This window comes from Spinacia oleracea, chromosome 2 (genome assembly GCF_020520425.1).
Source record: "Spinacia oleracea cultivar Varoflay chromosome 2, BTI_SOV_V1, whole genome shotgun sequence".
Lineage (NCBI taxonomy): Eukaryota > Viridiplantae > Streptophyta > Magnoliopsida > Caryophyllales > Amaranthaceae > Spinacia > Spinacia oleracea.
In genome coordinates, this window is record NC_079488.1 from 98,691,603 (window position 1) to 98,717,593 (window position 25,991).

The window sequence follows — 25,991 nt, forward strand, 5'->3', positions numbered from 1 at the left end:
GAAAGCATTTTACGCAAATCAAATGGAGCCGTAATAATATTCCGGTAAGTAGATACTCCGGATTATATTGTTCCCTTAATTTTGAGATCCGGATAATTATTACATTAGAAACTTATTTTAACTTGTATTACTAGGAAGGATAATAATTCCAAAGAGGTAAGTAATTTAAGTTATAATCAGTATAAAAATTTAAAAAGATCGTTTTTAATAAACGTCGGATGAAATATAAACGTAATATTTCCTTAAAAATCAAAATTATAACCACATTCATAACATATAATAAACACATGCTCTCATAAAAGTCAGGTGAAATAAACGTAATCTTTCCTTAAAAAACCAAAATTATAACCACATTCATCACATATAATAATATAGACAAATTTGTTAAAAAGTACCTTATAAAATTATGTTTTTGTGAAAAACTACCTTATAAAAATAATGTTGTAATTAACTACCTTATAAAAAAAATTATGTTATAAGATACTACATTTTCTGAATGATGAAGGTTGACTCAAAATTCCGGGATTGACTTTGTCTTATGCATCTTACGTGCTACTCAATTACCTTTTTTTTTCCCGTTAGATAACACGTGAGATACTTCTAGTAAAGTCAATTCCGGAATCTTGAATCAAGGTTCACAATCATACAAAAGGTAGTATCTTAACAACATAAAGTTTTTATAAGGTAGTTAATTACAACATTTTTTTTATAAGGTAGTTTTTCACAAAAAATCAAAATTATAAGGTAGTTTTTGACAAATTTGCCAATAATATACTACGTCACAAAAATAATATCAAATCACATTATTCCATTAATTATTCACTCAAAATAAATAAATGAAAAATAAAAAATCAATTTTATAAGGTAGTTTTTGAAAGAAATGATGGCATTAGAAGGAAAGATAAGTAGGAACATAGACAAAGAAAAAGAATGACAACAAAACAAATACAATAATTATTCACTCAAAATAAAAAAAAATAAAAAAAAAAAAGTTAGGGACATGTAAGTTAGAGTGCAACAACCCATAGACCGTTAAGGCACTCTTTTTTATTTCCCCCCACTTTACACCTAAAATTCCAAACTCTATAAATACCCTTTAAACTTTCTCTTATTTATTTTCTTATCACAAAAAAATGGGTTTTAATAACTTTGTTCATTTCCCAATTCTTCTTATTGTTTTATTAGGGTGTTGTTGTTTTATAGCCAATGCTTCTTTGCCAAACAAACAACAACAACAGGACCATTTTAAACTGTCATCTTCCACCACATTTCCAAAACTTCAAGCGGAAAGGCTTATTAGGCAACTTAATTTGTTCCCTAAACACCCCTTTAATCTCCGGGTCGAAGAAGACGACGGGTTATCGGTCGAGGATGAATCGGGTTTGGTCGAGAAGAGATTCGAGATGTCCGGGTTATTGAGTGGTGACCCGGGTACTACTGTTGAAGATTTGGGTCACCATGCTGGCTATTATCGTCTTCCTCATTCCAAAGATGCCAGGTGTGTGTTTTTTTTTCTTTGGTTGTTTTGATAGATTTACCTGATTTTTGACTTTTGAATTTGAGTTCAACTGTTTGGTTGATTTTTAAGCACAATTGCATAAATGGAAAATGTATACAACGGCTGTATTGTATACAAATACGGTGTATTATACTTTTCCCGTTCCTTAAATATTGAATCATGGTTGACTTTACGTTTTCTAACGCATATTTTGATTGTTAATATTTTGATTTTGTATAAGTAAAAATTATAAAATAATTATACTTATGTATCGATACGAATCTAACAAATCTTCCATGACTAAAATATTTTCTTAGGTATGAATCATTAAAAGGATCAAAGATTTAATGTGAATAGTGTAAAAATAAGATGGTGCGATATTTATGTAACGCTCTTTTACTACGTTAAAAAATGAAAGGTTTGTTTATAAGGGAATTGAGTTCAACTGTTTGGTTGGCTTTTAAGGCCACCGTATTGGAAAATACATAAGATATTCAGAAGAAGAAAGGGGAAAAAAAGTTGTTATGTTTGGGTGCAATCCTCATAAAACGAAAATGTATAGTTTGCATAACAGTTGTATTGTATACAAACTGCAGTGGTTGAGGGAAATTGCCAAAAAAAAAAAATTATTTAATCATAATTAGTCTTTTAATAATTTTTTGAAAAACATTTAATTGCAGTTAATTTTTCACTAAGTTTTAGATAGTGGCCCTATTACACAAATTGGACACAAGAAAAACATGCAAACTTAAAACTAAAAAAAAAGTGCAATTTCATGTGATTGTTCGCCATAATCTATGGAGAAAAATAATGGTAACTTTTCTTATATGTAGGGAAAAGACAATAAAGTAAAGGAAATATAGTAAGTGATTAAGATGATTAATTATATGGTTTACTCAATATATTTATCATTGTAGAGTAAAGACTAAAGAGTAAAGATTACTCATGATGATGTTTGATTAGTGTGGGTCGTATCAAAAGGTTTCTGCATATGCAAGCATGAGTAATTGACGGACTAGCATCAAATTAAATTTATTGCATAAAGAAACAGAAACAGAAAAAGAAAAATAGGAACATGAAACTTGCGCTGTTTTATCTCTTTGACGGGTACATGTACATTCGCTGTATTTTGTGTGCGCGCGTTGTTATTTCACATACGTATATAGTAATTGCAAAGTTATTAATTGGGCTGTTGGTTTAGTGGTGATTGGAGCTGCATTTGGTAGGGATGATCCGTGTTTGATCCCCCGCAATAATAACTGGGAGGGGACTGAAACCTATCCACCCAAAACTCGCCCCGAATTATGATTAGCCCTAAGGGTGAACCGGGTGTTAACACTAAAAAGATATAATTGCAAAGTTGCTAGTTTGTACCTTTTACCTTTTGATTACTTTCTAATAAATTGTTAGGCCTTGTTATATTTGACTTATTTGGTGTGAACTTTTATTATCTGAATTTAACTTATCTAAACTTATTTTATTGAAAATAAAATTTATTTTTCTGCTGACTGAAATTATTTTAACTTAACTGAACTCATTTTATCTAAAATAATTCAAAATAAAAATCAAACCGAATAAAGATTGTAGGACGATGATAAAGGTCGCAAGTTGCGACAACATTTAGTTGTCGCAATCTTACGTGTCGCAGTTTAATTGGTACATATAAGCGCCACGTAGGCTACGCGTCATCATAATATTTTTACTATTAATTCAATATTTCTACTACGAAAATATGTAAATAAGGTAGTCGATATAAAAAAGGAAAAAAATTAGAATATTAAGATTTTCCTACCTTTTTTTATAACATGTATGATAAAAAATATAAGTTAAATATTTTAATTTCCAATTTAAATCATGACACATAAGCATGTCACATCATCATTGTGACACGGCTTAAAGGTCGCATGTTGCGACCTTTATCATTTTCGAAGATTGTAATTCGCCTTTAAAATTAACAAAATACGTAGTAGTTTTGAAATAAAGATTTTGAGTTTTCCTACTCAAATGTCGCGGCTTCTTTAAAATTACTCCTTTGCGAAGTTTTTTTTATTCACGTAAAATTTGCATTCATCAAGAAATAATGTTTTTGAAAGACAGGACATTCAGTTAGTACAAAACAAAATTTGAATTCCGAAATAGTAAATGTAACACTAGTTGCATTTTCATGAAAATGGTGGGCTTACTATTTGCAGGATGTTCTACTTTTTCTTCGAATCCCGAAACAAAAAGGAGGATCCAGTGGTGATTTGGTTGACAGGAGGACCAGGATGCAGCAGTGAACTAGCTCTGTTCTATGAGAATGGTCCTTTCCAAATTGCCAACAATATGTCTCTCATTTGGAATGACTATGGTTGGGATAAGGTATTCTTTTCCATCAAACTTCTTCTTTCAACCATTCTCCTACATACATCCATACATCCATACATACTGAATCCTGCACATTTTCATGGTTGTAGGCATCCAATCTCATCTACGTCGACCAGCCAATAGGAACTGGTTTTAGTTACACTTCTGATGATGGTGATATCCGACATGATGAAAATGGCGTTAGCAATGACTTGTACGACTTCCTACAGGTATTTCTTGCAGTTGCTTCAAATTGTTTTCAGCATGCCCAGTATGCAGCTTCTGACTTCAAAATGTTTTAAATTGATAGGCTTTCTTCAAGGCGCATCCTCAGTACGCAAAGAATGACTTCTACATCACTGGAGAATCCTACGCTGGGCACTACATCCCTGCTTTTGCTTCTAGAGTTCACAACGGAAATAAAGCTCGAGAAGGACTTCACATAAATCTCAAGGTACTTCCCCTCTTTTTCTGTTCTGTTCTGTTCTGTCTTGTGATTTCCTGGGCATTTAAATCCAATCATTTTCCTTGTATGTAATCAGGGTTTTGCAATCGGTAATGGCCTCACCCATCCAGAAATTCAATACAAAGCATACCCAGATTATGCTCTGGATAACGGGATCATCAAACAGTCAGAACACAAAACCATCAGCGATATGGTTCCAGCTTGCGAACAGGCAATCAAGCAGTGTGGTAACGTAACTGTTGTTGTCAAATTAATTGCTTCCTTCTGAACGCAGTTATTGAGATTTTCTGGGTCTCATATGAATTGTTTTCTCATCATTGGGGAACCAGGTACTGATGGTAAAGATGCGTGCTTGAGTGCGTACTTTGCTTGCACCAACATCTTCAACAAGATCATGGACTACGCAGGAGACAAAAACGTAAGTAACACTATCTTACAATCTAGGAAAAGAAATGAAAAAAGAATGGAACAGTACGTTCTATAAGTATGCTATGAGCAGCATGGACTAATTACCAAAAATCTATCTCTCTTCCATATGTGCAGTACTATGACATCAGGAAGAAGTGTGAGACCAGCTTGTGTTATGACTTCTCAAACATGGAGACTTTACTGAATAAAAAATCAGTAAGAAAAGCCCTGGGTGTTGGGGACATTGACTTTGTATCATGTAGTACTGAGGTTTATGATGCCATGCAAATGGACTGGATGAGGAATCTCGAAGTTGGTATTCCTGCTCTTTTGGAGGATGGGATCAAGTTGCTGGTTTATGCTGGCGAGTATGATCTGATATGCAACTGGCTCGGTAAGTCATTGCTTACTAACTGTATTCAAACCTATCCCAGAATCACGTTTCATCATGTAAACGAGATTTGTGCTCTTCTCTACTGCAGGGAACTCTAGGTGGGTGCATGCCGTGGAATGGTCTGGACAGAAGGATTTTACAGCAGCTCCTACTGCATCCTTCTCTGTTGACGGCAAAGAGGCAGGACAATTGAAAAGTCATGGTTCCCTTGCTTTCCTCAAGGTCTAGCTTTTGCATTTGTTTTTTCCACTTGATTGCATAAATAGTATTATCTTAATCTTTCACTACTTAATTCTTCATCTTTAGTCTTTACTAAAATGTAATATCTGACTTTGGTAATTCTATGAGACAGGTGCATGATGCTGGACACATGGTTCCAATGGACCAACCTAAGGCTGCTCTAGAGATGCTCAAGAGGTGGACACAAGGTACATTGGCTTTAGCAGATACAACAGATAAGATTTCTCCTGTGTGATTTCCTGCGTGTCACTCATGGGTCAGAAGTGCATGTAGTAAAATCAAAACCTGCAGCCTGTACACCAGTCTGATATGAACGAGCAACTAGCTACTTCGACCCAAATAGACATCAGTCTGCTGTACTTGAGATCTTTTGTAACCCTGAACTTTCAAGTTTATTCTTTGGAAGCATACTAATAAATTATACTATCCTCTGTTCCATAAATAAAATTGTAAGATCAACTAATAAATGTTTCAAAGGAATGGTGAATAGGAAAGACAGTTCAACTTCACTCTATGACAGGAAAATAAAACAAAGTTTCAGACCATACGATAATTGAAACTTGAAGAGATTGTGTTCTATAAGTCATCAAAGAACTTTCCAACACAAAACCTATTTAACAAAACCCAAGAAACTGGCAATTGCTCTCCGTTCAAGTTTAGATAAGCAAAACAGTACAACAATTAGCCGAGGAATAAGCACTTTTTGTTAGTTTATGTAACAGGAAAGGCTAAACTTTTAGATTCAATCTCAATGGGGTGTAATAAAACCTTAGATCACTAAAGTTCCCAAAAAATTTCTCTGTTGTAGCAAACAGAAGAATTTAAAAACATTTAGTACTCACTACTCAGTAAGTTCCTTGATCACCTCAACATCAACTGCTGGTGAGCCCCAATTTACAAGTAGATCACATTATGAACTAGTGCACTCCATAGAGTTCTTTCAGTGACTGAATTACTGGCTGAAAGCCAGAGCTCAAAGGAACAACAGACGTAACACGCAGATGTTCAGCATTACCATTCTTTGGTTTCGCCAATGTCATCCGACACATTTCTCCTTCCAGAATTTTTCCAGCATTTGTAGCTACAAGATCAAAGACTACTCCTAAGATGACTAAATACCGAAACATATGCAATTACTACACAAAATTAACAACAGCATTACTATATGAAGAAGGGCATGACTGAGAGCTACTAAAATATCTCAAAAGATTCACAATTACACCATAGCATTGCCAATCAAAGAAAGCAGGAGAAAATTGTACCTGCAAAAGGGTGAAGCTTGGCAAAATCGAAGAATTCATTAGCAGAACAACCAAACAAAACTTTAGCAGCCCTATCAAAGCATATAACCCTAAACACCCTTGTATCTGATGCTATTGACACCTGCCAAAAACCCAAAAATGATGAATAGAAGAATTTGACATTTTCTCTACAAAAAGCTAAATTACAACCCTAAAACAATAGAATGATATAAACCCACCAAGAAAACAACAACAATCCACCCAGAAATGTAAAGAAATACACAATGGTAATTTGATATGAGAAATTCCCAATTGACAGAGCCAGAAATAAATGTAAAAGTCTTTAGGATTAAAGGGAGTGAGAGAGCTTACGAGAAGACGAAAGAGGCGTTTGGAGGCAGAAGAAGAGTTGAAGGAGTTGCGATTGCAGAATTTGCAGAGAGAAAGGGGGTTAGGAAGGGGCTTCTCACACAATGAACAAACTAAGTATGAGAAGTCATTGGTGGTTTCCACGGCTATGATGCTGCACAACACCGTCTGCGGCTTCTCGTCTCCCATATTAGCTTCTTCTACGCTTAGGGTGGAAGACGAGACACTCCCGCTAGTTTTGCTAGTACTCCCTCCGTCTCTTTTTGTTTTTTAAGTTTCTTTTTTTTGTGTATTTCAAAATATTCTTTACATTTTCTTTTATATTATCACATGACTTATTATTCTATCAAAATTTATGTCCAATTATTACTTTAACCAATTAAATTCATTGGGACATTAAATTTTTCACACTTTTTCATTGGAACATTACAAATTTTACATTTCTCAATATCAGAATTTTGATAAAAGTGAAAACATTATAAATAAACGTAATTTATCTTATTTAAATAAAAAAAATTGAGGAATCTCGATGCAAATTAATTAATCGTTAAAACGCGTGAAAAATACCAAACGTAAAAAACAAAAAGAGACGGAGGGAGTATAAATCATTTTTTCAATTTTCTTTATTTTTTGGGTAAATAAGCTACGTACTATTCCGTGAAAGTTACTCCCTCCGTCTTTTTTTTTTTACGTTTGATATTTGCACGTGTTTTAACGACTAATTAATGTGCATTGACATTCTTTTAAGTTTTTTATGTTTTTTAATTAAACAAGGAAAATTACGTTTATTTATTATGTTTTCACTCTTATCAAAATTCTGATATTGGGAAAATGAGAAAAAGTTAATGTCCCAATAGAAAAGTTTGAGAGATTAAATGACCCAATGGATTTAATTGGTTAAAATAATAACTAAACACAAATTTTGATAGAATATTAAACGCTTTCTCCCCAATGGAATGATCTGGACCCTTACTTGTTCTAAGTAAGCAAATAGTTGTGAAAGGACCTCTAAATCCGACGACCTTGGCTGAAAAGCTCCCAATTAGGTCAGTAGCTGTTTAGAGCCGAATGAGCTCTTTTGATTATTTTATTTGGGATTCTATAGCCTACGTACTTGGCTTTAGGGGATCGAAGTTGGATGAATCTCCAGTGGTTCCTTCCATCGGCGTCATCGAAATTTCCAGAAGAACTGGAAGCCCGAAACGAATTTATGTGATAATATAAAAGGAAATGTAAAGAACATTTTGGGACACCCACAAAGGAAAATGTAAAGAACAAAAGGAGACAGATGGAGTAATTTTTACTTTTTTTTGTATATTTTACACGTATTTTAACGACTCATTAATGTGTATTGGAATTTCTCTATTTTTTTTAAACAAGTCAAATTACGTTTATTTATAATGTTTTCACTTTTATCAAAATTCAGATATTAGGAAATGAGAAAATTTTAATGTCCCATTTAAAAAGTTGGTGAGATAAAATGACCCAATGAATTTAATTGGTGACAAATTTTGGTAGAATCTTAAACATTTATAAGATAATATAAAAGTAAAATTTTAAAAACATTTTGGGACACCGAAAAAGGTCCGTTTAAATTTGTTTGTCTTTTGGTGCTTTTATTTTATTTTCCTTTGATAGAAATTAGAGGACGCACGCGGAAGTTTTGATGGACCTGAATAATGTAACAAAATTTCATTTTTATCATTGACTACATTAATAAGAATTATACAACACTATTTGCTGTGGTAGAACAATTGTTTCTACCTCTCATATTTTGTGGGAGCTCTCTTAATTGGCTCACCTCTCAATTTATGCACATACAACCTATTTATAGTGGTTGTATCCTAAATTCTAGATTTTTCTACACTTGTTATTTATCTAGATTTTTCTAACTAGATTTTTCTTAGGATAATTCTAGACATTTCCTAAGATTATTCTAGATTATAATTTACAATCATATTTCTAGATTTTTCTACACAATACATTTCACTATTAGATTTTTACAAACATATTATTTAGATTTTTCTAGATTAATATTTTAACATCCTTTTCATTTAATAGACTTAACGGAAAAACTAACACCGTTAGCAAAGTCAGAGGTTTCCATCGATTTTGAGGGACTAAACATACCCTTTTGAAACCCGAGGGACTAAATTGAACCATGAAAGTTTAAGCACCATTAGTGTACTTTACCCGTGTAATTAATAATAGTAGAATATAACTATATGATCTTGATTCACTATTCGTTAAAAAGTATAATTGTTCGATAATAAGTTAGTCATATACGGAGTACATAAGACGGTCATATATAAATTTTCAGCGTACAGTAGATGGTAATGCGAATGTACAATTATCTCAAAATGAAAGTTACAAAAAGAAACAAACGTGCATCCGACATTGAATCACTTCCTGCACATGAATATAAGCCTTTAACAAAAACCATACACGGTTGTTGTCCACCTTAATATTAATACGCTCTCTGGAATCTGAATAGTTTTTTTTTTTTTCTCTCTCAAATAAAAAGAAAAAAAACTATTGGTATTTGTATGAGTTTTTTTAGTATTCTCAAAATAATGGATGGGAGGAGGAAATAAAAATGTAAGAGAGTACCTAAGGAAAAATCGGAGTTCCTTTCCCTTCAAAAGGAAAATGTTGTCCACTTTGAGAAAATTATTTTCCACCCCTTACCAAAAACAAAGAAAATTGGGAAAACCATACTCCTAGGAAATGACACATGTAAGATAACACCACTACAGAATATATTTTTTTCCTGATACTTATTGAGTATTACTTTGTATAAAATCATCCTGTACAAAATGTTCAATACCTGTTGCTTTATGATAACCAAACTATAACCATCTAATCACAGTAGAGTGAGATCAATTACCAACTATTAAATACTTTGCAACTACAAAAAATCTATTTGAGGCAAAACGCACCCAAGAAACAATGGCTACTCAAGAAATAAACCGAGCAATCCTCTTCAAATTTTCAAGTGGCAGCAGCTAGTTCAGGAATCGGCTGAACGCCTACAACGTTATAGCAGCGAGGACAAAGAGTCGGATGCTCGGTGAAGGAACCAACTTGTGTTGAGTAATTCCAGCATCTTTCACATTTTGAGCCTTGTGCTCTTGACACACCAATCCAGACCTTTTTATCACTTCCTTGAACAACATACTCCCCTGTGTATGGTATTTTCCCACTAGGAATGTCCTCCATACACGAAATAATCTCGGCCTGTATATATAATCCAATTATTAACTGAGTAAATAAATTTGAAACTTTAAATTACACAACAAAACAAGAGAAAAGAATATCTACCCTATAAAGATGTGAAATTACCTGGGAGGTAATAAAGAGATGATGAAGTGAATCAGCATCGATCTCTGCTTCACACATCTCATGTAATCTGTTGGAAAGGCTTGCATCCGGGGTGTGAATATAAACCTTTGCTTCTAAGCTCGACCCAATTAACTTCTCAGTTCGAGCTAATTCCAGTACCTTATTTACCTCAGTTCTCAACTGCAAATATTCATGTTTATTTTAAGATATTAGATTGTTTAGGTAGAAAATAAGTACACACATATACATGCAGACTAAAAAAGTAGAAAACACGGTCAGAGTCAATGCCACAAGAGTAGCTCAAACATGGTCAGAGTCATAGAACTCAAACCCTTAATTTTTTAGTTGTATGAGTATTAAGGCACTGTTCTCTTCACCTGAAATGAAATTATTTTTACCGACTAAAACTAATTTTTACTTACTTAAATTAATTCAATAGTCTTTCGAATGCCCCATATAAAAGCGGTCTAGATTCTAGACATAAATTTAACAGAAAAACTAACTAGAAACTACAAGTTTGGGAGCCTTAAGGCTCCATTTGTTTCAAAACATTTTCGAAGGAAAATGATTTTCCATGGAAAATGATTTTCCATGGAAAATGATATTCAAGGGAAAATAATTTTCCTTGTTTGTTTCCTTATAAGAAAAATTATAAACAAAAAGAACATAGAAGTGGAAATGAGGGGAGAGAAACGGAAATGTAAGAGAATAGATGGGGAAATGTGGCATTCCTTCTTTTCAAAAGGAAAGTTGATTTCCCCCTAGAGAAAGTTGTTTTCCACCTTTGGGAAAATTGTTTTCCACTCTTAACAAAACAAACAAACGGAAATGGAAAAATTATTTACCGAAAAGGTGTTTTCCGTCAAAACAAACAGAACCCAAGTTCCAAATAAGATGATTAATAAATATAATACTTCGTATTAAGAATCTTACTCTAGAGGAAACTCATTTCTAATTCAAAGCAGAATATTAGTAATTGGTGCACAGTAACATCATTTAGCAATCAGCTTTGTAATAAAAAAGTGAAAGAGGGAACATTGGCAGGTACGAAGTCATCTGTGTACACCTAGGCTATTATACGTATTCTAAAACCCCCACTTACACTAGGCTTTCATGCTGTGTTAAGAAAATTACCTCCAGAAATGTAGACCAGAATTGTACTTCTTCATCGGGAAAAGCAAGCCACTGCTCGTTTAACGCTGGCCAACTTGACTCAAAAACAAATTTTGCAATGGAGCCATCATCATTAGAAAACTGGAACGGAAGATTCTGCCACACATCCTCAGCTAAATGTGGCAATATTGGAGCAATTACCCTCACAATTGAAAGAAGATGTGCTGCCAGAACAGTCTGGCAACTTTTTCTTGTAAAGCTCGTCAATCCCCTATACAAGGTCCACATTCAGTGATAGTTAGAGAAGATTTCTACTCTATAACAACATCTTAAATTTAACATAGGGAAAACACAATGCAACAGCACCACCAACGGTGTGTTCGGATAGCAAGTCAGACGGGAAAGGAACGGGAGAGAAAGAGGGGAAAGAAAGAGAGGGCGAAAGTGAGCTCCATTTTCCCCAATGACGGTTTTTATTAAATAGGGAGGGCAAATTCATCCCTCCCTCTCTCCTAACCTTTTATCCAAAACAAGGGAGCTTGTTCCCCTCCCTTTCCCTTCCCTCTTTTTCTCTCCATTTTTGCTTATCCAAACAAAGTGTAAACGCAGCTATAAAATCCTGGACCAACTATGTTTAGTACCCTTTTAAGTATTAAGTTCACTTTATTTCTGAAAAACAAAATCAAAGTTTAGGAAAAAGTAGTTTCAACTTTCAAGTATTCTTTTATTGGTTTAAAAAGTTTAGGGAAAATATGATTTTATTATACAACTTGTAACATATAACCGTTGAAATATTGAACAGGAGCAACAGGCCCTAACAACAACCAGGAGAATTTGAAGGGGAAAGAAGTTCAATTGTTGTAGTCAAGTCACATTAAACATGTCTACAAAAAAAAATTATTTTGAGGGGAAGTTCAGCAATTCTACATCAATACAAGGGTGAGGGATGTCAACGGGAAAGGTTTACCTGCTTCGCGTCTGCCCTAGTTAGACGAGGATGGGTGGAGGTCCGGTTTTGGTGGTGGGGTACAAATCAAGGATGGTTTTGAGGTTGTACCTCCCCGCTACGCCGCTACCCGCCAATAAACCAAACCGTTTTTATGCAATTTTAAAATACTTTTATAGCTTATAGAGTATGTTATAAAGCGGCGGACTTCTTGGCGGAAAAAGGAAGCTCTTGTATTTCTATGTCGATTTTGGTTTTCGTCTTTTGACCCTTCCCTTTCCCTCATCATCTGCAAGGATGAGTTAGGTTGGCCCTCACTACGGGTCTTACTTGGTTTTCTTTCCTTATCAAAAATAAAAACAAAAACAAAAAATAAAGCAAACTGACACTATTGAACTGTCTTAAGCCCCATGCTTGAAACTAAAAATCAACCTTGAAGAAAGTGTATTTGGAAGGGAAAGAATTAGGATCAAAATTCCAAGTCATAATAATAGTATCATGATAATAACTTCTTATCAAAATAATACTCCATCCGTTTCTTTTTACTTGACTGATAGCCCTTGGCACAATACTTAAGGAGAGAAGTAACTGAGAAAGTGTAGTGGGTAATTTAATAACTTTTGTTAAGTAGTAAAGCAAAATTCCTCTAAAGAAAAGTGGTGAAGCACATGGGATAACTTAATCAATTGATTAATTAAACTACCAATCCACCCCTACCACACGTCCACACCCACCAGTCCCCACACCCACTGAACCCCACCATTCCTCCCTGCTGTCCACCTTCTCCCCACCACAACTTCTCTCTCTCCTTCAAGGCTTCAACCAAGATTTCACCTGCTAGATTCTCCGCTGCCACCGACTACGGCTTCCTTATCTTCAACACATACGGCTGCGGATGCCTCCATCTATCTCGATCCACCCCTTCTGAAAATCACCGCCCTCCCTGTCTCAACACATAGGTAGGGAGAGCGGTGATTATCAAGTGAGTGTGGGGTGAGTGGTGGTTTCAATGGGGAGGGTGGTTGTGGGGTGAGTGGTAGTTACAAGGGAGAAGGTAGTTGTGGCCTTGTGGGTTATGGGCATGGCCCCGCATGGTGGTTTTAAAGGGTAGGGTGGTCGTGAGTTTAAGGTTGAGTTGAGAATAGGGAGGGGTTTATTAGGAAAGGGGGTGGGGTCAGTTAAGTGTAGGAAAGAGAGGTAATTATTAAAATAATATTGGTTAAACAGGGTAAGTGTGTACTTTTGTAGTTGAAAAAAATCCATTTAAAGTATACGTCGTCAAGTGTTGTGATATTTCCTTTTAGGAAAGTAAGTCAGGTATTCTAAAACGGAGGAAGTAATAACTTTGAAACAAGAGCTTTATTATGAGGTTAGAAGAATGTAAAAACAAAAACAAGCAGTCCACTGAATTAATAATCACTCAGCCCTCACTGTTACTTCAAGATTTGATTAAGTCCAAGGGTTCTACTTCGGCAGCTTGATTTAACAGCAATGGCCAACTGCAAGATTTTTGCATAAACTATGTTGAAGCAATATGCTGGACCAAGTCCCCCCTCTCCTCCACCCACCATATCAAAAAAAATGAAATATGATCTCTTCAATATCTCGCGCCAGGAAATGAAACAAGACACTCAATCACAGCAGTGAAATGAAACAAATAAAATCAAAGTGGAAAACGGGGGATATATTTGGACATGCGGAGAGATTCTTACCCAGTATACAGACGATCTTTAGCAACATCAAAATAAAAATTTGAGAGATCAACAATCACAAACCGTTGAATAGTCTGAAATAGGTCAAACAACACGGCAAAAAAATTAATCAGCAGCAGTATACTTGAGAGCACAAAAGTAATATTCAAGAACCAGGGGACTAACACCTCATTGTAGACCCTACCAATGTTACAGGGACAAACCACAACAGCAATTCAGGAGTCAAAACCTCATTGCATTCAAAAAAAAAGCAGCTAATTCATAATGCAAATGTTGGTTTTCTTTCTGGTTCATATTTAAACATCAGCATGCCCAGTGCTCGTTCTCACACGAAGTAACAGTTTACTGCCTCTATCCAGGGTTCAAAACTAGAGTCTAGAAGAACTATCAACTCATTATTGATGCACCAATGTACACTGCATCTAGGTCAGAATGATTTGCGTTGTTAAGTTGTAAACCAGGATGATTAAATATGCTTACTCAACAGGGTTCACCAAAACAAGTAAGGTTCACCAAAACACCTTACTGCTTACTCAACAGGGTGCGAGATTAAAATCTCTAGTTTCATCATCCAATCACCCCGTCAACTTGAAAAATTATCTTACATTGCTATTATGTTGTGAGTTCTACATACAAGGTTTTACCCTATGACAAGCAAAAATCGCAGGAAGCCCGGTCGAGGGTTTGTCAAATCCCAAAGGTAGAATCATAGTATTTCAAGTTCAACTAGGATCGTTATTCGTGTTTTTGTAGGAGACCTCTGGAGGACTGGACTCCACCAGAGGGTTCTAGCAAACTCCAAAGCGACACATAAATTGTCCTCCTATTAGATAGAAATTTGTTCCAACTTACATGAAGAACTAGTATTTCAGGTTCAACTAGGATCATAGTTCGTGCTTTTTTAGGTGACCTCTGGAGGACTGGACTCCACCAGAGGGTTCAACCAAACTCCAAAAGACACACATAAAATTGTCCGCCTGTTTGATAGAATTTCGTTCCAACTTACATGAAGAACTAGTGACTTCAAACGAAGCGCCTGAACTTAATCCTCTTATAATAAAATCCAGCTACTGAGTTGTGGTCTATACAGTCCAAAAATAAGAATAAAAGAGAAACAAAGTATCTTGGTTCTTTATGAAAACTATCTAAACAATTCATCTGATGATGTACATACAGACAAGAGAAAGATCAGAAGTTCATCAAGGCACTTCTTTAGCGTTTGGATGAAACATGTTACGTACATTGAATTCGAGGGGGGGGGGGGTCATAGTTATAAGTTATAACTATGGTGAGTATGGTCTATGTATTTGACAGAATTCTCTTAAAAGCCATCTTGGTTTCAAAACGCTCTTGTTCTCAAAGTCCAACTCAAACGTAAAGGTGCAATATCTGTCTATGGAGCACAAACTATAATGTGGATCTTAATTGGTGGCATCACGAGAAATTGAATTATGTGTCCCTGTGAATAATTAATCTATCAAAAATTAATAAAGCAGCACCCTACCTGCTCCAGATCTCTTTTTTTGCCAGTTCTCTTAGATTTACTTGACTTAAATAATTTATCAATTTAATCAGGAACAAACGTCTTGGTTCCAATAAGATATTACATACCTGAAATATTTTGAAAAATTGGTACTTATCATAACTCTCGGTAATGTTCTTGACAACAGTTTCCAGCTGAAAGAGTGCATGTCGATCAATCATTGGCAGATCGTTGTAAGAAACAGTATTCTCTGCCTGCATAGAAAAAAAAATATAGACAATATTAGAAAGAGATAAATGTTTTAGAAAAAAGGAAATAAATTATGCTGGGGGAGTCGGAAAACAGGAATAAGAAAACTTAAACTGGCACATATCAAATTGATGAAAACAGAACACAGAAACCCATATCCAATTGTACACTTATATACTGGTTCTTCCATATGCAAAGCAACAGAATAAATCAAGATCATGCTAGCATGCAACGTAGCACGTGCGCAACCTTCCCCTAGAAATAAAGAGAGAAATTATAGATCCCTGAGACATATGGAATGCAATGCAACCACACCAAGTCATATGCCCACGTGTAGACCCCTAAGCACCATACTGTCTGCCACACATCGGTATCCATCTCATCCTCAACCAACTCATCAGACCATCATATACATGCTGACATGCTTGAAGCACACGACGATATAAAATGCAATACAGAACCTATCCTGAAGAATAAGACTGAAATTGAACCACCAAATATATAAAAACTCTAGATCTCTTTTGACAGCTTCAAGAGTATTAAGAGACAAGAGACTCTACTATAAGAGGCTACGAAAGCTTTTTCTCTATGACTGTAATGCTAAGGTGAACAAGTTGCTACAGATACCTTCCAATCGTTCAGGTTTCCCAGAAGATACCGCAGAGTTCCACGAAGCTTTCGATATATGTCAGACATTTGACGAAGAATCTGCCCTCCGATCAACATATCCCCTGTATAGTCTACACTAGACACCCAAAGTCTGAGGACATCTGCTCCATAAGCTGGTGATTCCTTTTGGTTTTTACCACCTTCAATCACAATGCGAGGATCTACAACATTACCCACTGACTTACTCATTTTTAAACCCTTCTCATCCAGTACAAATCCATGTGTTATTACACCAGAATACGGAGCAATTCCTCTAGTTGCAACACTAGTTAACAATGAACTTTGAAACCACCCACGATGCTGATCTGACCCTTCAAGATACAAGTCTGCAGGAAGGCTGAGACCTTCTCTTTTCTGCAAAACGGCAGCCCAAGACGAGCCAGAGTCAAACCAAACATCCATGGTATCGAATCCCTTCTCATATTCCGATGCTTTATCACGATAACTTTCAGGAAGTAATTCTTCAACAGTCATGTACCACCAAGCATCACTTCCCTTCTGAGATACAATAGACTTGATATGATTAATAGTCTCTTGATTCATTAAAGGTTCCTTTGACACTTTATGGTAGAAAACAGGAATTGGGACGCCCCATGTTCTCTGTCTAGAAATACACCAGTCAGAGCGGCTTACGGTCATAGTGCATATCCTATTTTCTGCCTGAGCTGGGATCCACATCACCTTGCTAATTGCATCCAAAGCTGCCTGTCGGAACCCTTCTACCGATGCAAACCACTGTTCAGTGGCTCTGAATATAGTAGGCTTTTTGGTTCGCCAATCATAGGGATATTTGTGCCTGTATGGTTCTTCAATCACAAGTGATGAACATTCGTCCAAGTAATTTACAACGGCCACATTGCCATCCCCGAGTACATCTAGCCCACAGAACTGTCCAGCTTCTGCTGTGAACTTTCCGTCATCATCCACAGGTGATAAAATAGGCAACTTATATTTCAGGCCAGTTACATAATCCTCCTGGCCATGACCAGGAGCTGTGTGTACGAGTCCAGTTCCTGACTCTGTCGTGATATAGTCACCTCCAACCACCACTGGGCATTCTCGTTTATCAATTGGATGAGAATATTTGCAGTTCTCTATATCTGACCCCAAAAAAGTTCGCTTGACAAGGAGCTTCACTCCCCATTTTTCTTCCAAGGTTTCTACAAGATCTGTGGCTACTAAAAGATAAGGTTTCTTCAATTCTCCCAAAATGCGACCGAACCTTTTCTTTCCATTTGAAGGAGACACTAAAACAGCTTCTTCCGGTAAGAGTAATTCAACTACGGAATAATTGAGTTTCGCATTTACCGCAACAGCTGCACATGGGAAAAAGCAAATATACATTGCCAAAGATCAATGCACAAAATATATTTTACTAAAAAGAGCATGCATGAGTTTAGTTGCATCCACATAAGTGTATTAGCGAGTTTTGAAGCAGGGGGGTACAGAGCAGTTGGTAACAAGAAAGTGAGTAATCTTCCACCTCTTATGTTTGGATATCAAGGAGAGGGAGTGTGAATGAGGATGTGTTTTTAATTTCTTGAGGGTGGAGAATTCATATTAGAACTTGAATTGGACTACTGGAAACCATTGATCAAGAGAATCTTAATCATTATTCCCATTTTTATATTCAGACATAACAATGGATGAATGGACCTTGACTATGAAAAATAATGACTCGTTCTTTTCACCAGAATTCCCCTTATCTGAACATAGTAGGACTTATCTGAACTTTATATCAACTTCTGATTTAATCTAGACTAATCTAAACCTAATTTTAGTTGTGAAGTGAACTTGACAGTGTTGACACGCCTAAAAACTATGTGTTTTGTCCCCGCGCCTCCTTTCTGTAAATGGGTGACTTCCCTTGGTTGCCTTTTAATTACCGGAGAAAGGGGGAAAAAAATTCACCTGCATTGGCTGGAATGGTCCATGGAGTTGTCGTCCATATAGCCAAGCGCAAGTCTGGAAGGAATTCCTCTAATAAGCTATAAGAAGTTGAAGACAATTCAACCACTCTAAAACTGGCATATATGCTCTTTGAAACATGTCCTTCAGGGTATTCCAATTCAGCCTCTGCCAAAGCTGTTCGTGATGAGGGACTCCAGTGAACGGGTTTTCTGCCCCTATAGATATACTCCTTAAGGGCCATCTGGCCAAAAACTTCAATTTGGGCAGCTTCATAAGCAGGATCAAGAGTCAAATAAGGCTTCTCCCAAGATGCCCAGACTCCATAGCGTTTAAATGAAGCCATCTGGTTTTTAACAGTCTCTTTAGCGAATTTGGCTGCCTTAGCTCGCAGTTTTAATGGTGTGAGCTCTTTCCTGGATTCTTGATTCATTGACTGCAAAACTTTCAACTCAATTGGAAGGCCATGACAATCCCAACCAGGGATATAATGAACCTCGTGATTTTGAAGAAGCTGCAAAGAGAATGTTGAAGAAGAAAGTTATTACCAAGGAAGACTAGTAACAAATCCAAAGGGAATACTACACATAAATGCAAGATGGTTAGGATTTCAAGGTAAATTAGACAAAGAAGCTTCTGAAAACTCGTGTAATCTCTTTCCAGTGATAGACATAATATAGCAATGACAGCATTTAATACAATGTATATCTTCTTTTTCCTCCCCAAAGATTACACATCTTTAAGTTTCACTTGAAAACGTTAAGAAGTAGCTGAAAATTACTCTGATCTCCACTAATCTCCAAGCACATATATTGTATCACAAAAAAAAATGAATAAGAATAATTTCCGGTATCCAATGCTCTCTTAAGCACGAGAATGCATTAGGCAAGACTGATTTTTGCAATATCAATTCTGTTCAGTAAAGCTTTCACCTAGAAATATCGAATAGTAGATTTAAAAAAATCAACAAAAGCCATCTGCCAAAGTGAATATGTCAAACTGAGTGGAGACCAGAAACACACTACATAACTCTTCTCCCAAAAGTCTCTTAAAAATTACTTAAAACAGCGCTTCTCTCCTCCGGTGTGCAGAAAATCAGTAAAATAAAAGCTGAAACCAAAAATCGAATATACAAACCAAAATATTCAAGGGACCTGAACAACTGTTTTAGGTCTTGGCATATAAATTACACATCAACAATTGGGGTTCAGGTACAGTTTATGGATTCACAAATTCAATGAGATTGTTTCTCTAATTTCTTCGTTCCTATTTTACAAATCGGGTTTGGGATAAACATTGATCATAGCCTCCAGAAAAGAAAAAAAATAATAATAATCCACAGGAAGTAAGAAGGGCAAAGTTATCAACTTTTCAAAATAGTTGTGTTATCTAGACTAGAAAAGTGATATTTCCTTTAGCCTAGCAGTAGGAGGATTCTATATATTGCTGCAAAAGAAGGAGTGAGGGTTCACGGAACTATGGTAATTAAGGTCGCTCGATGACCTTTGTGGGATTGCACCGACCGTAGGGTGCGAAAGCATGCGAGCGAACAGGATTAGATACCCTAGTAGTCCGGTTCGAAGGAAGGATGCTTTCAGAGGCGAATGGCCATGTGGCCTATTTTAGCTTCATTTTTTGGCAGACCAGGTTATTTTAACATATACCATTGGTAAGTGATAGTAACTGACTGCTCATCCTACTAGTTCCTCTGTTTCCTGTCCAGATTTCCCGATTTCCCTATCTTCCTCATATTTACCTTCTTTCACCTCTCCTGTTTCTCTTTCTTCTTTATGCCATTTGTCTCCTTCCTTTGCCTCAACCACTATCACAAAGCTCCACCCCTGACAATGCTAGAGATGCACTTGTGGCATAGATTATGTATTATATCAAGTACAACACTTGTATCTCGAAATTTTCAAAACCGCTGAGCAGGCAAGTGCATTAACTCATATATTCAAAGAAATACAGAAAAACACAAGTATTCACTTAAACTAACAGTAATTATAAGTGTCACCAAAAACAACTTTGGACGGATTCTTAGTTCTTACTATTGCCAATAGAAAACAACAGGAGAACAGGCGTTTATTTCTAAGGGTATCAGTCCCATCTTATGAGTGTATCTCATGTATGCCAATACCTTTCATGAAAAAGAACAATACCTTATATTTGTTGATTATATCCTTTAAAATCTTATTTAGAGCGTGCCCAATGTGTAAATCACCATTAGCATATGGTGGACCATCATGAAGAATGAAAGTACCCTGTCAGATTATGAGAAAATTAGTCAAATGGTGTCAATTGACAGGACAAGAGAAAGTGTGTAGAACAATAGAACGTACCCCATCATTTCTCTCTGCAACTCTCTTGAAAACTTGATTATCTTCCCACAATTTCTGAAGTTCAGGCTCCCTCACTACAGAATTGGCCCTCATACCAAAAGTTGTCTTAGGCAAATTTACAGTGTCTTTGTACTTTCCATCTTGTTCTGTACCTGAATGGAGGTAAGAATGTCCTAATTAAATAAAGGAAAAGAACAAAGAAACTATTTCTTTTCATTTACCAAAACTCCATTAAGTAAATGAAATGACACTTAGAACACCAAGTTTCAGTACATTGACAAAGTCAAAGCACGCATCACATAGCAGACATAATTTCAACCTAGAGACATTTTTCAAAGATGTAGTATGTTATAAACTCTCAATTGAGGAACCGGGGTTTTTTTTCCTTTGGGGGGGGGGGGGGGGAGAGAGATTAGATAGGAGAGATGGACATAGAAGGAGATATTAGAAGGCCCAAATTATCAAAGAACACCGATATCACTAAAAAGTTAATGAAAATTTTGAAATATGTCTATTTGGAGAGGAGCACTTAAGAAAATCCTTCCCAACTTCAAACATGACCAACCACATGTAGAGGAATTGAACTCCCATATCTCAGTGTGCCCCTGGTATCCTCGATCAGAAATTGGTGTAAATTGTAATGGTGACATGTCAAAAGTGTAAAAAACTTAACAGGCCTTTGGCAAAGTACAATCACTGATATTTGGGAAGAGGATGGGCACGGACATCATACATAATGCTTCTATTGACAATGACCTCCAGGCTCCAACCAAGTAACGAATCCTAGTAACCATTAACTTCAATAGCAATCTATTAGAATATGCCTTGAATCGGTAAAACCCCTTCCTACAACGCCCTAGCACGGGGATCACTTTACGGTATATGTTATTCTGGACTAGGGTTATCTGTTTTTTGCCTATTTTCTGGGATTTTCCGCACCTGTCTAGAGAGTACTATATAAACTCCCTAGGTCATAACTCAGTTGTATCCTATAATCTGTACTCTTCACGATCAATAAAACTTTCCTCTCCTCTGCCTATGGACGTAGCTAACACATCGTTAGTGAACCACGTTAAATTTCTGTGTTCTTTCTTTACGTTATTTATAATCTTTCTTGCATCCGTTATAACACAATCATAGATGGTTACAAATGGAATTAAATTAACTTCACATATTCAACTGAGGGGAAATTTTTCCATACAAATACAATATAATTTCAGATCATTAAGATGCATACCACCAGAACCTTTCTTTGCTGCCATGACTGGTCCACGAGATCTTCGCTTCGAAGATGGTAGATCATGCACACCACTTGTACGCGTACAATAAGTTAATCTATTTGCAATTTTAACAGCGGAGCTACCTCTGAAATTAAACAATCCCACACAAGTTGCCCCTCTGTGCAAGCAATTTCTTTGGGACAGAACCTGCACAGCTATTTCTATGTAAGCACATAATACTCCTTAACACGAAAAAATTAGGGGGAGAACTCGATTCATAAAACCCTACAATTTATTGAAAAACACAGAATTTCAACCATACAGACACAAAGTACCCACAAAATTTTACTTGCCCACTATCATACAACATTGCATTCTTAAAAAGACCTTGAAATTAAAACCCAATTCAATTTTAACAAATAATTGCATGAAATTAAGACCTTGAAAATAAAAATCAAATCAATTTAACAAAATAATTACATAAAAACTAAGACTTCGAAAATTCAGCCCAATTCAATTTTATCAAAATAGTTACATAAAATTAAACCTTGAAAGTAAAACCCAAATCATGTTTAACCAAAAGTAATCAAATAAAAATTACCACACTGTTATCCCACTATACAAAATACATCAAATAACCGCAAATTTTCTCAACGAGTTCATAAGATAGCACATTACTGAGTTTATTAATCAAAATCAGGCTCAAATATAATCAAAGAAGATCACCAAATTGCTACCCCGCAACACTAATTAGTAATTACCCGTTAATTTTCTTGCACCCCAATTCATATGATAATGATTTTCATTAAAATACAATTAATGCAAGAAATAAATTACTAAAAAAGTAAATTCGGGGAGAATAACCTTGCAAGAAGAAATTTTGGTAGCCATCTGGCTGTTAAGCAAGCAGACTTATATAGGGGTTAGAAGATTATCTTAAGTGGGGCTCCAATATTTCTTCAAGGATAAGAAGATGCGCCGCTAAAATCCCATTTTAGACGCTTTCTCCCCTTCCTTCTTTATCCAGCCATGTTTTTCTTCATTTCCTCAAGAACACTGAGTCACTGACATTGCAATTGGACTATATGAAGTTTAGTTGACATTGGATAACAGATGAGAGTCACAAATTGGACTGGTCGGGTGGTTGGGTCGGGCGGGGGGAGACCGGGAGAGTCTTGAATAGACCCGAATTGGACTAGCCGGGTCGGCTTTCGGTCTGGGTCCATTATGCACACGTATCCCGGATTTCAGTTAAGTTTAAACTAGGATTTTTTATTTTTTTTAATAAGAAATATCGTAGATTTCAAATTATACGACAAAGAAAACCGGGTACCCAAGTGGGTGGTTTAAACTAGGATGTAATTCGATTTAAACTTATGCATAGTAGGTCAAATATTATTTTTCCGTTAATCTGTTATGATTTTTTTGAGCGTAAATTAGACTTTTAAGGATTCATTTAGCAAGACCTTTTTAGATTGAATTGTGAATAAATGTTAGGTTTGTGTTTTGCACTGAAATTTTGTACTCTGTATAATTTTTTAATGTACACTTTCCCGTCAATGCCAACTACATTGAGAAAGAAGTTGACCATACCTTAACATTCACGATTATTTGGTCTAGTATTTGCGGGACTGCTACTTAGGAGTAAGTAAGGTAAGAAAACTTTCCCCAAGCACCCTCACTTGATAAGAATCGTACCCTTGACTTCTAGGGACCAAGGTAAGACTCTTACCAAGTGAGTCAAGCTTGCTTAGTTTTGTTAGCCATCGTTGCTTGTTGGTCAAGGTTATAATCTTGTATGTATACTATCGTATAATTACTATGGCCATAATTATCCAATTGTGCCTTACGTTTTAACATATTAGTGCAGATGTACCATTGTTCATGAAGATGATGTAAAGGAATGAGAAAGTTAGAAACAATGTGATGAACATTTACTTTTGTTCATTGATGGTGATGCTCTTATAGATTTTGTAGGCTAGTAATCCTTATTAAGATCATCTGGTCTACGAATGACTCAAATGACAATGTAAACCATACTCCGGTATACTACAAGCCTACAATCCTATACTCTGTATATCTTTCCATCTAGAAAGAAGGGATCATGGGAGAAATTGAAAAGCAACATCCCTTATTTGTGAATAGCGCAAATAATTTTCATAATAAAGAAAATAAATAAAAAATCATGAAAAATAAACAAAGAAAAAGTGTATTAAATGAATAAATTTAAGGTTAGATAAATAAAATTGTAGTTTAACTCAGCATAAGTTGATCATAAATTATTATTTTAGTTGCATGTACAATTTAATTAGATTTTAGCCTGTGCGATGCACCGATTATATTAAATTGTTAAGTTAAAATAAAACTCATATACTAATGATGTAATACCCCGAAATTTTTAAACTTGATTTATTAAAATTAAAAATATTTATTAGCTTGATTTCGTTTTAAATAATTACGAATAATCGAATTTCGTTATTTTAAACGTTTTACGATTTATTTTAAACGATAAATTTATAAACGAAAATTTATTTATTTTTCGTTAACAATATTTTACAAAGAATTATTTTAGCTAAACTTTTCTAATTCTAGTAGTTTCCAAAAATAGCAACAAATTTGAAATTACCAAATTGCCCTTAGAAGAGCCAAAAACCCCTTTTTCCCTTTCTCTGCTTGCTCTCCACGTACAGAAGAAGAAGGAGCATTTTCCTTCCTTCCCCTTTTCCTCCCAATTCAGTCTTGATTCATTTGCTTGAGCCCCAAGGCCTTATCCCTTCTAGAATCATACCTAAATTACAAATTCCATCAAATTTCTGATACATTTCGATACCAAAATCAATTCCAAAACTGAAAATAAACACTCCTTAGTTCTTCCTTAATTCAAACCACCACCACCACCGGCAGCCACTGCCACCACCGTCCACCATCTGCCTCCGTTCAATACCACAATCACCACCGCAATCACCATCGCACAACCACCGTAGACCCCCCTTCCCCCTCTCTCCTCCTCGCGATCCCCTGCCCCTCCCCTGTTTCCTCCCCCTTCTCTACCTCACAGCACCACCAACGCAACGACCCACCACTGTCAACCATCACCACCACCGATGCATACCTTCTGCGCCGCCCAGTCAGCCGCCACAGCCCTTCCTCCTCCCCCAAAACTGATCGAAAAACCCCATAGAACTCCTTTGTTTTTCGCCTAAGCCGTGCCCCATACTCCCTCCTCCTTTCCTCGCCTATACACCGCCGTACAAACCACCACCACTTTCGCCTTCACCGGCGTTTTCCGGCGCCACCAAACCCAGCCCCGTCGCCCCTTCTCTTCGGCTCTGCTCCGATGTGCTTTCCCCTGCTCGTGCCCTCTCCTGTTCCAAATAAACCAAAATCAAAGTTTATTTTAAAACTTTGATTCCCTTCCAACCCATATTAAAATTGGGCCATATTTCATTTGGGCTTTTGGGTCAGTTACAAACTAAATTGTATTTTCAGATTTCTAATTATTAATTTGCATGCTTTAATAAATTTTGATTATTTAATTATTTACCAATAAAGTTGTTTAATATTTTTCAGGTTTAATTATCAAATATTGATTTTACTAAAATAAATTACTAGCTTGAATTAACAAAAACGGAATTTAAATAATATTTTCATGAAAACCGATGTATGAAATAAATTTATATTCCGATTAAAATTTGGATTAATAATGTTTTTATTAAATTATGAAATTATATTTTTTAAAATCTGTTATTTACAAAATTCATTATTTGTAAAATTTATGATTTATAAAATATTGATTTTAGATTATTTATCGATTTAGTACTAATTCAATGATTTAATATTTTGTAAGAAATTGGACTCGGAGCTCAGAACGAACGAACCAAAGAAAATCCATAGCAAAATCGTGGAAGTGAGGTAACGGCTATTGCTAGTACCCGCAATTCCCTTATAAATGCGTTTATGAAAATACAATGTTATGATCTATTTATGAATTGAATGCTTTGACATGTTTTATGAATTGCGGGAAATGAAATGTGATTTGATTAAATTA

At 35.7% G+C, this 25,991-nt stretch overlaps 3 protein-coding genes across 5 annotated transcripts; 1 reads left to right on the top strand and 2 right to left on the bottom strand.

Annotated features, from left to right (window-relative positions):
• Positions 1-1,054: 1,054 nt before the first annotated feature.
• Positions 1,055-5,861, top strand: LOC110792868 (serine carboxypeptidase-like). Its single transcript, XM_021997684.2, has 9 exons — positions 1,055-1,498; positions 3,691-3,859; positions 3,955-4,074; positions 4,155-4,298; positions 4,387-4,537; positions 4,640-4,728; positions 4,854-5,112; positions 5,201-5,334; positions 5,465-5,861. The coding sequence occupies exons 1-9, from the start codon at positions 1,134-1,136 to the stop codon at positions 5,585-5,587; spliced, it is 1,554 nt and encodes a 517-aa protein (XP_021853376.1). The 5' UTR covers positions 1,055-1,133; the 3' UTR covers positions 5,588-5,861.
• On the bottom strand, positions 4,535-7,459 carry LOC110792869 (uncharacterized). 2 transcript variants are annotated; one of them, XM_056837446.1, is made up of 4 exons: positions 6,966-7,459; positions 6,515-6,614; positions 6,195-6,433; positions 4,535-4,709 (listed from the first exon to the last, which is right to left on the bottom strand). In XM_056837446.1, the coding sequence occupies exons 1-3, from the start codon at positions 7,149-7,151 to the stop codon at positions 6,270-6,272; spliced, it is 450 nt and encodes a 149-aa protein (XP_056693424.1). In that variant the 5' UTR covers positions 7,152-7,459; the 3' UTR covers positions 4,535-4,709; positions 6,195-6,269. The 2 variants fall into 2 exon arrangements, with proteins under 2 accessions (XP_056693424.1, XP_021853378.1); XM_021997686.2 differs by lacking the exon at positions 6,515-6,614 and adding an exon at positions 6,615-6,735 and having other exon boundaries at positions 6,966-7,241.
• Positions 7,460-9,699: 2,240 nt separating this feature from the next.
• Positions 9,700-23,032, bottom strand: LOC110792870 (isoleucine--tRNA ligase, chloroplastic/mitochondrial). 2 transcript variants are annotated; one of them, XM_021997687.2, is made up of 11 exons: positions 22,808-23,032; positions 21,961-22,150; positions 20,724-20,875; positions 20,544-20,645; positions 18,388-18,898; positions 16,435-17,792; positions 15,687-15,812; positions 14,076-14,149; positions 11,439-11,688; positions 10,305-10,484; positions 9,700-10,199 (listed from the first exon to the last, which is right to left on the bottom strand). In XM_021997687.2, exons 1-11 carry the CDS (start codon positions 22,832-22,834, stop codon positions 9,954-9,956), a joined length of 3,216 nt encoding a protein of 1,071 aa, XP_021853379.1. In that variant the 5' UTR covers positions 22,835-23,032; the 3' UTR covers positions 9,700-9,953. The 2 variants fall into 2 exon arrangements, with proteins under 2 accessions (XP_021853379.1, XP_021853380.1); XM_021997688.2 differs by having other exon boundaries at positions 21,970-22,150; positions 22,808-23,023.
• Between the last annotated feature and the right edge of the window lie 2,959 nt (positions 23,033-25,991).